Source organism: Engraulis encrasicolus, chromosome 7 (assembly GCF_034702125.1).
Source record: "Engraulis encrasicolus isolate BLACKSEA-1 chromosome 7, IST_EnEncr_1.0, whole genome shotgun sequence".
In the NCBI taxonomy this organism is placed as follows: Eukaryota; Metazoa; Chordata; class Actinopteri; order Clupeiformes; family Engraulidae; genus Engraulis; species Engraulis encrasicolus.
In genome coordinates this window covers 6,026,910-6,039,409 of record NC_085863.1, presented here as the reverse complement: position 1 = coordinate 6,039,409, position 12,500 = coordinate 6,026,910, and the positions used below count along the sequence as shown (strand labels likewise).

Here is a 12,500-nt window from a genome sequence, read left to right as displayed (position 1 = left end):
ATAATTAGCATCCCACACGCGTACTACACATTATAATACTGCTTTATTGTAACCGAGGCTAACTAGCACAGGGTTGGCGTGGAACGTTGGTAAACCTCCCTCCGATAGCTTCATACAGTCTCGTGCCGTTGGGCCGAGAGACTAGTCTCTTGGCCCAGCGGTATCGTACTGTGTCTTCCATTGCCGGACCGTTGTAGTTGACGAGATCGCATGTTCGATCCCCGAGGGGGGTGAACAGGTGCAAGATGAGCTCCGTCACAGTGGTGCCGCTGACCCGGGATGGGAGTGAGGTTTAAGGGGGAGAGTGTAACGGAGGCTAACTAGCACAGAGTTGGCGTGGAACGTTGGTAAACCTCCCTCCGATAGCTTCATACAGTCTCATGCCGTTGGACCGAGAGACTAGTCTCTTGGCCCAGCGGTATCGTACTGTGTCTTCCATTGCCGGACCGTTGTACTTGACGAAATCGCATGTCCGATCCCCGAGGGGGGTGAACAGGTGCAAGATGAGCTCCGTCACATTAGCATTAGCTTCTCACAAACATACTAGATGTTATCAAAGAGGTAGGATATATAATAAAGAGGAATCGAAACACGCCCACTCAATGCAAAAGTGTAGGGCTGGGTATCGCAGCCATGTTCATGTATCAATTCGATTTCGATTCTTAGGGCTTTGAATCGATTAATCATGATTCAATTCGATTCGATTCATTCGAAGATGCTGTTGCCTATTTTTATATAAAAATGTCAAAGCGCTGTGGCTTGACAGTGTTAACAGATTGCTAATTTGTAATAAGTAGGCCTAGGCCTAATTGACTAATACCTACTGGGTATTTTCCATAGACCTAAATTAGACAAAAAGAACAAAAAGAAAAAGAACAAAAAAAAGATGTTGTGCCCTGTGAATCGATTATGAGAATTTTAAATGAAATCGATCGATTATCGATTAAATCTATTTATTTTAGCTCTACAAAAGTGTGTGCTCAAAATGTGGTCTCCTAAGGGGGCGTTGTCCCTCCTTCTTCTTCTCTTTTCGTGGTGTTTGCACAAGACGTACGCTACCGCCATCTACAGTGCTAAGGGGACTCCATTTATTCTCGACCCTCAAGACTCCGAAGGTCTCCTAATTGAAGGCCTTAGCATTAGCTTCCCACAGACATACTACACGTTATCATATGCCTTAGCATTAGCTTCCCACAGGCATACTACACGTTATAATATGTTATGGCTTGTTGGTTTGGGGTGCCTTGAAATTTTTCATGAATTGAAAGGGTGCCTCGCCTAAAAAAAGGTTGAGAAACACTGGCCTAATGAACAAAACCAAACCCTAGTAGCAGAATATGTTTTTGGTGAGGCGCACACTTCATGATAGTCTGGCTTGCCAGTAAAACAGAAACAAAAAAATGAGTGATATTGCTTGTACTTCCTGCCTAGTGCAAAGGAATGGGAGAGATATAGCACAAAAAATAATAATTAGAGCAGACAGATAACTGACTAAAAGAGGCGTAAATTAAAAAAAACAACAACATGAGAAACACAACACAGTCTGTTTGCTGATCCTCACATCTGTCACTAACGGCCTCCAAAAATATTTTCAGACTGATTAATGAGAGATAATAACCGTTTTCAGCCAATTTTGAAATGAGCTAAGTGTGTGAGTAACAGTGTACGTTGTCAAATGCCAAACGTTGTGAATGAGTCCAAAAGAGACATGTGCCATTTTGGATGGCAAAGCTGCTGCATTTTCACTCCAACAACAGTGTGTCCTACCAAGGCAAAGTGCAGTAACTATGTCAACATTGAAACTAAGAAAAATTGCCTTTCAAAGTCATGGTATTAGACTGGATATTGCAGTTACTGCAACTGAGTCATGGCAGAATCACTAAAGCCGGACACATTCGGACTCTTTGGAGGGGCAATAAAGACCATTTTCAGATAGAAAATGTGGAAGAGTTCAGATGCAAAACCCCCTAAGAGCCTTTTCAGAAAATAATCTTCATTCATTTCATCATTCAATACAAAGCTATAAAAATTGCATATTTCTTTTATTTTATTTATGTAATATAACTATTTACATGTATTACCAAGTACATGAATGTAAACCCAACCATCAACGGGGTTCTCTAAAAATATAGAAGTGCAGGTCTTCAGAAATGGAGTTAGGGGGTTTTGCATCTAAACGCTTCAGTGTAGTTACTGCACATTGCCTTTGTAGGGCAGTTCAAGTGTCTCCTCCAATCTGCCACCACCAGTGAAGCACGGGAAGCCAACAGAGCGGGACAAAGAGGTCAGTTGCCCCGGGCCCAGGGAGAGAGGGGCCCCAAAATTGAGTCCTCATTTCACATTTTCACTTTTTGCTCTGTGGGGTGCCCTTTCAGATGACTCTGTTCTGGACCTTGCCAAAACTGTTGACACTGCCGTGAGAGTAGCACACACACACACACACACTGACAGCCAACAGGGATTTCTATTTTTTTTAATTCAGTTCCATTGCAGACGGCTGATATCTAAAATAACAAAATACAAAAAAAGCAATACTAGTGTCTCCTCAGTTGCACAGTGGAAGTAGATCAAATATTCAGCAGAAGGTCAAGGATGGTGGAGTCTGTGGCTCCGTTGCGAAACGGCGATGACAAAAGACTGCTGAAGGCACTTTTCTCTTTTCACTCGACGGTGTTATGTAGATAACCTTCGCGAAAAGGGCGAATCAGTAAAGCAACACCGAGCACATTTTTTTTTCTAAAGCAGTGCGACTACTCTGATATAGAGAATATAATAACCTCCTTCAACGCGCTGGAGAGACACAGTGATAACAGCAGACGTTATCATTCAGTAGTGTTGAGTACGTAGTGCTAGGGGCCGTTGGGAAATGGAGATAGCACACTGTACTCTATGCAATGTTTGCCTTTGACTACGGCTGTTTCACAACCGCCACAAAAAATGTAAAGGACAGAGATCTTTAACCTGGGGGCGGAAACCTCAGTGGGGTACTGAGAGGCACATCCAAACTGTTTGAGAGTAATAACTCGTATTTCCCACCTACAAAAAAGGGAACACATGTAACTAAATGTTCCATAAACTATATGCATTTATGACCACATATGCCTTCTTTACATTACATTACATTACACTTGGCTAACGCTTTTATCCAAAGTGGCTTACATTTGTTTGCGGGGTATTGGTTACAGTCCAGTCCTTGTAGCAATGTGGGGACTGAAAGGGATTGGTAAGGGTGGGCAACCCTGTGATCAACCAGCAACCCTGTGATCTACAGTCCAACTCTCTAACCATTACACCACGGCTGCTGCCAAGCAGTCTGACTGTGGCCTTAAAAAAACGTGTAAGACATCTGGTGTCGAAAACACCATTACCGACACATAAGCAGAGGCCGTTTCCTTCATAACTCAAAGTTACACAAGCTGAAGCCATGAAGCCAAAGATTTTAAATGGGCAGAGGCTGGCAGGGCTGCTCGGTGGCCCATACTGAGCAAATATCTAGCCTGTGCATTAATTGGGCCCTGCATTGGAGTATATAGTTCAGAAGAGATGGTGCTCCCTGCACAGTTCAGCTGGGAGGGGGTTCCCTTTACAGCACTCATTCAAGATTCAAGATTCAAGATTATTTTATTACATCTTATTATAGGTTTGAAGCCTATAAAGAGTAAAAATTGTTGTGTTTTTCTTGTGTCCTCAAAAAGATTTTAAAAAATAAAAATAAAAAAAAGGGAGGGGGGGGGGTGGAAAAAAGTGCAAATAAAGTGCCTTGTTGTCTTTTCAGTAATCTAACTGCTTGGTGGAAGAAACTACTTTGGAGTCTGGTAGTGTGAGACTTCAGGCTTCTGTACCGTTTCCCAGATGGCAATATGGTAAACAGTTCATGGTTGGGGTGACTAGGATCAGCCAAGATCTTTTTTGCCTTCCTGATGCTCATCAGCACTCATCAGCTGCTGCTACTACTGTGGCTGAGGACCTGAGAGACACCAGCACCAGAGAGAGTAGAGAGAGAGAGGTTCCATTGGGTTCTATAATTGGGTTCTATTATTGCAAGGGGAAGGGGGGGGGGAATCCCCCTTTTAGGCAGACCTAGGCAGACCTAAGGACTGTTCTATTCAATGCTAGGAGCATTATGACACGCCCCTTTAGGCAGACCGGAACCTGGTCACGTTAGTTGCCCATAGAAACCTATCATGCTGGCATATCTCTATATACTTAAAGAATCTCTGCCAGCAGTCTCTGGGAGAGACAGAGCACAATTAGCACCTGAGGGGGGGGGTGAAGAGCTACACATGGCAATGAGATGAAGAGAGAGAGAGAGAGAGAGAGAGAGAGAGAGAGAGAGAGGGGAGGGGGGGGGGAGATGGTGATTGAGAGAGGAGGTCTGTGGTCAACCTCGTGGAGTGAGAAAGAGAGATCCACATGACAATGAGAAAGTCAACGAGAACGCGAGAGAGCAATGGAGAGAGAGAGGGGGGTGGGGTGGTGGGCAGACCGATAACAAATCACGGAAGAAGAGACGGTATGGGCGAAGGAAAATGGGATATATGAGTTGGGAGAGAAAGAGGAGAGAGAGAGAGAGAGAAAGAGGGAGAGGAGAAGAGAGAAGAGAGCGAGAGAGAGAGTGAAAGAGGGAGAGGAGAAAAGTGAGAGCCAGAGAGAGAGAGAAAGAGGGAGAGGAGAAAAGTGAGAGCCAGAGAGAGAGAGAAAGAGAGAGGAGAACAGTGAAGAGAGCCAGAGAGAGAGAGAAAGAGAGAAAGGAGAAAAGTGAGAGCCAGAGAGAAAGAGCAAGAGGGAGAGGAGAAAAGTGAGAGCCAGAGAGAGAGAGAAAGAGGGAGAGGAGAAAAGTGAAGAGAGCCAGAGAGAGAGAGAAAGAGGGAGAGGAGAAAAGTGAGAGCCAGAGAGAGAGAGAAAGAGGGAGAGGAGAAAAGTGAGAGCCAGAGAGAGAGAGAAAGAGGGAGAGGAGAAAAGTGAAGAGAGCCAGACAGAGAGAGAAAGAGGGAGAGGAGAAAAGTGAGAGCCAGAGAGAGAGAGAAAGAGGGAGAGGAGAAAAGTGAGAGCTAGAGAGAGAGAGAAAGAGGGAGAGGAGAAAAGTGAAGAGAGCCAGACAGAGAGAGAAAGAGGGAGAGGAGAAAAGTGAGAGCCAGAGAGAGATAGAAAGAGGGAGAGGAGAAAAGTGAGAGCCAGAGAGAGAGAGAAAGAGGGAGAGGAGAAAAGTGAGAGCCAGAGAGAGATAGAAAGAGGGAGAGGAGAAAAGTGAGAGCCAGAGAGAGAGAGAAAGAGAGAGAGGAGAACAGTGAAGAGAGCCAGAGAGCGAGATGTCCTCCGGTGCGGTTTAATAAGATGCCCGGAGGGGAGGGAGGAGGTGCAGGCATGGCCGTGTCATCACTCCCATGATCCTCTAGGAGTGATAGGCAAACACAACACCGCAAAGGACAACACACACACACACACACACACACACACACACACACACACACACACACACACACACACACACACACACACACACACACACACACACACACACACACACACACACACACACGCACACACACATGCACACACACGCACTCGCACACAAACACAGCGCCTCAAGGGACACCGCACACGCACCCACGCACACACGCACGCAGGCATGCACACACGTACACACACACACAAACACAGCGCCGCAAGGGAGAACAAACACATATACACAGTGCACACAGGGCAGGGCATAGAGTGTGTGTGTGTGTGTGTGTGTGTGTGTGTGTGTGTGTGTGTGTGTGTGTGTGTGTGTGTGTGTGTGTGTGTGTGTGTGTGTGCGCGCGTGCGTGCGTGCGTGCGTGCGTGCATACGTGTGTGTGTGTTTGTGTGTGTGCATGTGTGTGTGTGTACTTACTGAAGTCTCCTGTAAGGAAGAGGCCCTGTGCTCCCGGTGCCCACTCCCTGAACAGCAGGCTGTTGTTGGGCTGGCGCTGCACTCCATAGGCCTGTGGAAGTCACACACACAAGACAGCTCTAAAGACCAAATGAAGCAGTCACCTATAGGCTGTTCCAATCTTCGTACTTTCCGCCCTTCCCACACTGTGTTTGGGTACGCAGGGCGGTTCCATTTCTAATCGCGGCGGTGAAGTGTACTGTAAACTACCCGGGTAACGCCCTCAAACCGGCCATTTTTTGAAGTGTGCAGTTATGTACACTTTTCGCACTCAACGGCCGCCATGTTTGTTACGTAGTTTCCTCTCTGGTTGAGTGTCAGATTGATCAAACTGCCGAATCTCTGTGATGACAGCATAGCTTTGATTCAAAAGACAATAGCCATGTATATAAGAGAAAGGGGTAGCTTTTAAAAATTGTCAACATAAGGAACAGTGTCTTCCGTGATGAATTGTATATTGGCGGTTGGTAAACTCTGATGACACGCGACAACCGTCATTTCCGTGAAGTGTATCAGACAGAACGTGAATTGGACCTGCACTTCACCCTCAAATTTAGCTGTTAAGTTGAGGGTGGAAAGTGCACTGTATCACAGCACACAGTGCAGAGTGTGGAGAATGGAACACGCTCCTAATATATGTAGGTGTCTATGACACCAGTAAAACAAGCCAGCAAATACAGTATATGTGCACTGTGTAATATTTTTAATATGATGCATCCCTGCAGTACAAAAGTCCATAGGCCTGTGGAAGTCACACAAGTTACTAGCCTTAAAGGTGCATTATGTAATATTTTTAGCAGTTTCTTTCCACTCCATAGGCCTGCCGAAGTCAGCTTTAAAGTGATACTGTCCCATGTTTGGAAATTAGCTCATATTATACCTCCCATTGAGGTAAATAATTGAGGTTCACCTTTCTCCTGTACTTGTATGGCAGTGCAAATGTGACCTCCATGCTAGCAGTTAACATTGAGTTCTATGAGACCAGCTGGCGGCTAACTGGTCTCATAGGAGTCAACGTTAACTGCTAGCTTGGAGGTAAAATTTGCACTGCCGTACTTAAAGAACGGTTGAAAGTACAGGAGGAGAAAGGTAAAACTCAATTTTTTTAACTCAAGGGGATGTGTAAAATGAGCTTATTTCCAAAAATGGGACAGTATCCCTTTAAGTCAGCCGGTCATATTTTCAGTCAGCTTTAATATGACGCATCCCTGCAGTACAGAACTAGCCTGGTTGTACCATACGCTCATATGGGGTGCATCCCAATATGTGACCTTGTCACAGTCTGTCTCCACCTGTCACCTTTTGTTTACATTTGTGCCTGCCCTCTAGTGACCCCTTTGCGTACTACATTGCCCATGTGCTTTTGTTTTTGTTTCCCCTCATGATTGATTGTTTGCCACCTGCCCCTCATTGGCATCACCCTCATTGTTTGTTAATTTCCCCCTACTTAAGCCCTGCTCACCCTTTGCCATGTGTCAGACTGTTCTGTCCTTTCCCGAGTGTGCGTCAATCCGTAAGTGCTCTAGCCCTGTGAGTTTTGAGTTTTTGCCATTCTCCTTGTTTTTGCTATTTTTTGGAATTTTTGTGAAGATCTTTTGTTGTGACTTTTTGGAACCGCCTGGACTTTTTCTCTTGCATCCTTTTGAGTTTTTTTCTGTCTGGAGATTTTTGTGACCTGAGTTTTTTGGAGATTTTCATGGACTGTGCTTATGCAACTTTTGAGTTTTTTCTTGAAGACTGAGAACCGATACTGGGGTTTTTCATTTTTGCCCTTTTGAATCTTCTGAGCGTTACCCCTTTTTTTTGTTGACTGTTTTTGAACTGCAAATCTTTCGTTGGATTCCTGTGAAAAGAAAATTAAAATCTCTGAACTGCAATTGGGTCTTCCTGTCTGTACTTTAACAGTACAGTCTGACCTAGATGGACCCAGCAGACCAGCAGCAGCTGAGGAGCGCCCTCGAACAACAAGGAGCAATGCTTGGCAGACACTCCACCCAGCTGGACTCTGTAGCTGCAAGTGTCCGAAACCTGGCTGCTCAAATTCAGCCTCTGCAGCTATCACGTTCAGCTTCCTCTTCCACACCTGCAGCTGCCCATGAGCCTCGTCTACCCCCACCCGAGAAGTATTCTGGTGAGCCTGGCACCTGCCGTTCTTTTCTTACCCAGTGCTCACTCATTTTCCAACTTCAACCTGCCACCTTCCCTTCTGACCAAGCTAAAGTGGCTTATGTTCTCACTCAACTCTCTGGGCGGGCCAGGGAGTGGGGAACAGCACTATGGGAGGTGGAATCACCTGTCTGCGAGGATTTCCGTGGGTTCTGTGAAGAGATGAAGAGGGTCTTTGACCGTTCTAAACATGGCCATGAAGCTGCAAGAGAACTGCTACACATGCGTCAGGGCCGCCGGTCGGTTTCCGAGTTCGCCATTGATTTCCAGACCCTGGCAACATCCACTTCCTGGAACGCAGGAGCCATCTTTGACATCTTCTTGAACGGCCTATCGGATGAGATCAAGGATGAGCTGGTGTCACATGATCTTCCATCGACCTGCGAGGAGCTGATCGACCTAGCCATCAGAATTGACACTAGGCTACAACAGCGCCCTGGTAGAAGATCCTTCTCCATTCGTCCCAGACCAGCCAGCGACATGGTCACCCCTCAGTCAACCACCTGCACCTCCGACCCACAGCCAATGCAAGTGGACCGTGCCCGTCTGACCCCCGCTGAGAGACAGAGGCGGATGACCACTGGATCCTGTCTGTACTGTGGCCAACCAGATCACTTCATCGCTACTTGCCCAGTAAAATCCAACGCTCGCCAGTAGCTAGAGGGGTACTGGTGAGTGTGACGCCCATAACACCCTCCTCCATGCAACGTACTCTCCTCCCGGCCACCTTGAGCTTTGGCAGCCTCCAACAACAACTACTGGCTCTAGTGGATTCGGGGGCTGAGGCGAACTTCATTGACTCCACCCTTTTGACCCAGCTGCAATTACCCACAACTGCCCTTCAGAGACCACTGGTGGCAAATGCATTGGATGGTCGACGGCTAGCCAACATCACGCATGTCAGCGTACCGGTGAGTCTATGCCTTTCCGGTAATCACCATGAACTGTTGGCCTTTTATGTCATTGACTCTCCTCATGCCCCTATAGTTCTTGGCCACCCCTGGCTAGTTAAGCATAATCCTCACATTGACTGGGCCACTAAACTAATTGTGGGCTGGAGCCCCCTCTGCTATTCCCAATGTCTCCTCCAGGCACAGACACCACCACCTGTCTCCACTCCAGCGGAGGAGTTCCCGGATCTCTCAGCTGTCCCGTCTGAATATCTGGACCTCAAGGCAGTTTTCAGTAAGTCAAGAGCCTCTTCTCTACCCCCACATCGCCCCTATGATTGTGCAATTGATCTGCTCCCTGGAACATCCCCTCCTAGAGGGCGACTGTATTCCCTATCTCGTCCTGAAACTGAGGCCATGACTAAATATGTCCAAGAATCTCTGGCAGCAGGCATCATCAGGCCCTCCTCCTCTCCTGCGGGTGCCGGATTTTTCTTCGTTGGGAAGAAGGATGGTTCACTCCGACCCTGTATTGACTACAGAGGTCTCAATGACATAACCGTCAAAAACAGGTACCCCCTCCCTTTAATGTCTTCCGCCTTTGAGTTACTGCAAGAGGCAACTGTATTCACTAAGCTTGACCTGAGAAACGCCTACCATCTAGTCCGCATTCGAGAAGGGGATGAGTGGAAGACGGCCTTCAACACCGCCTCTGGCCACTATGAATATCTAGTGATGCCTTTTGGACTGACCAATGCCCCTGCCGTCTTCCAGTCATTAGTGAATGATGTGCTGAGGGACATGATTAACCAGTTTGTTTTTGTCTTTTTGGATGACATCCTTATTTTCTCCAGGACTCTCTCTGAGCACTCTTCACATGTCCGCAGAGTCCTCCAACGACTACTCGAGAACCAGCTCTTCGTCAAAGCTGAGAAATGCGAATTCCATCGCAACACCATGGGCTTCCTTGGATACGTGGTCTCAGCCGGGACACTGAAGATGGACTGCACCAAGATCAGGGCAGTGGTGGAGTGGCCAACTCCTTCATCCCGTCGTGAACTTCAGCGCTTTCTGGGGTTTGCCAACTTTTACCGGCGCTTCATACGAAGTTACAGCTCCCTGGCAGCTCCTCTCACTGCCTTAACCTCTACCAAGGTCAAGTTCAACTGGTCCCCTGCAGCTGAGAATGCATTCCAGGTCCTGAAACGACGTTTCACCTCAGCCCCAGTTCTAGTCCATCCTGACCCTGCTCGGCAGTTTATCGTGGAAGTCGATGCCTCTGATGTCGGTGTGGGAGCCGTGCTTTCGCAACGATCTGCCAAGGACAACAAGGTTCATCCCTGTGCCTTTTTTTCCCACCGCCTCACTCCAACAGAACAGAACTACAGCATCGGAGACCGGGAGCTGTTGGCGGTAAAGCTGGCCCTGGAAGAATGGAGGCATTGGCTGGAAGGGGCCAGCGAACCCTTCCTCGTCTGGACAGATCACCGTAACCTCGAGTATCTCCGCTCTGCAAAGAGACTCAACCCTCGTCAGGCTCGCTGGTCATTGTTCTTTGCCAGATTTGACTTCACCCTGTCCTACCGCCCTGGCCACAAGAACGTGAAGCCTGATGCCCTGTCCAGACTCTTCAGCACAGATGAAGAGCCCACAGAGGCAGACACCATCCTGCCCTTAAATCGCATTGTCGGGGCGGCGCAGCTGGACATTGAGTCTGTGGTCATCTCTGCCCAGGGTCGTAGACCGAGCCCCAGTCAGTGTCCATCTAACCTTCTTTTTGTTCCTACCTCTGTCCGCTCTCAGGTACTGCAGTGGGGCCACTCGTCACGACTCTCCTGTCACCCTGGATCCGACCGCACTCTCAGCTTCATCTCCCGGCGGTTCTGGTGGCCTACCCTGAAAGAGGACGCCAAGGCCTTTGCCGCCTCTTGTCCCATCTGTTCCCAAAACAAGACCTCTACACGCCCACCTGCGGGACTGCTACAACCCTTACCTGTTCCGAAGAGGCCCTGGTCCCACATTTCCATCGACTTCGTCACGGGTTTGCCCCAGTCTGCTGGTAACAATACAATCCTCACTGTGGTTGATCGCTTTTCTAAAGCAGTACATTTTATACCCCTTGCTGGCTTACCATCTGCTAAAGACACTGCCAAAATAATGATACAGCATGTGTTTAAACTGCATGGACTGCCCTCTGAGGTGGTTTCTGATAGGGGTCCCCAATTTACCTCTAGTTTCTGGAGGGCTTTTTGCAAATTGTTGGGTGCTTCTGTCTGTCTGTCCTCTGGTTTTCACCCGCAGACAAATGGCCAGACCGAGCGGGCCAATCAGCAGTTGGAGACAGTGCTGCGATGTTTGGCCTCCCAGAACCCTACCACCTGGAGTGAGCAGTTGCCATGGGCAGAGTACGCCATCAATTCCCACATCTCCTCCTCCACTGGCCGGTCCCCGTTTGAGTGCTCCCTGGGCTACCAACCACCACTCTTCCCGGACCAGGAGAGAGAAGTGGGGGTTCCCTCCGCTGAGGCCTTCGTCCGCCGTTGCCGGCGGTCATGGAGGCTTACCCGCTCTGCTCTACTCCGCACTTCCTCCAGAATGAAAAGGCAGGCTGACAAGCACCGTTCACAAGCACCCCGTTACCGCCAAGGGCAGCGCGTTTGGCTGTCAACCCAAGACCTCCCCCTCAAAACGGAGTCCCGTAAGCTTTCCCCCCGCTTTATTGGCCCCTTCCCTATCGCCAAGGTCATTAGCCGCTCTGCAGTCCGGCTCAAGCTCCCTTTTCCCCTTCGCCGCATCCATCCCACCTTTCATGTGTCCAAGATCAAGCCCTTCATCACCAGCCCCATGCACCCTGCCCAACCTGCCCCCCCACCTCCCCGGTTAGTTGATGGCGCAGAGGCATTCACTGTGCGCCGTCTGTTGGATGTCAGACGGAGGGGCCGGGGTCTCCAGTACCTTGTGGACTGGGAAGGCTACGGCCCTGAGGAGAGGTGCTGGATCCCGGCTCGTCAGATCTTGGACCCATCGCTCATTGCTGAGAAGAAGTTGAACTTCAGCTGAAAATACCGTATGTAATGAGCTCGGCGCCAGCAGATGGCAGCCAATGGAATGTTCACATTTTCTAATCACAAGTTTGGGTTGGTCGCCCTCCCTGATCGAACGCTTTAGGTTGAATCATTTGCTAAGTTCTACGCCCCTGATCTGTGCTTTCCAGGCCGGACTCTGCAATGTTTTCTTTTTTATATATATATTTTTAGGGGCTTTTATGCCTTTGTTTTGACAGGACAGTAGAAGATGGTGATAGAAAGCGAATGGGACAGAGAGACAGGGGAGGATCGGGAAATGACCCCGGCCGGACTCGAACCGGGGTCCAAGTGGGTGGGCATGTAAGCCCAAATGTGGGGGGCTCAGCACGCTGCACCACAGCGCCCCCCCCTGGACTCTGCAGTGTTTTTGCTCTTTCAACGCCGGCTGTCTTCTGTCCGCACGGTAAAGCCTTCCCAGAAAACTCGACCCAGTTGTACAGTGGA

General features: G+C 48.5%; 1 protein-coding gene across 1 annotated transcript in view; it reads right to left on the bottom strand.

Moving 5' to 3' along the window:
• Window positions 1-12,500, bottom strand: part of gbe1a (glucan (1,4-alpha-), branching enzyme 1a) — a 142,664-nt gene that overhangs the window by 117,181 nt on the left and 12,983 nt on the right. Inside the window, exon 3 of the mRNA XM_063202318.1 lies at window positions 5,876-5,966. Within this exon, the coding sequence (XP_063058388.1) occupies window positions 5,876-5,966 (91 nt within the window). The remainder of the gene's footprint in view (window positions 1-5,875; window positions 5,967-12,500) is intronic.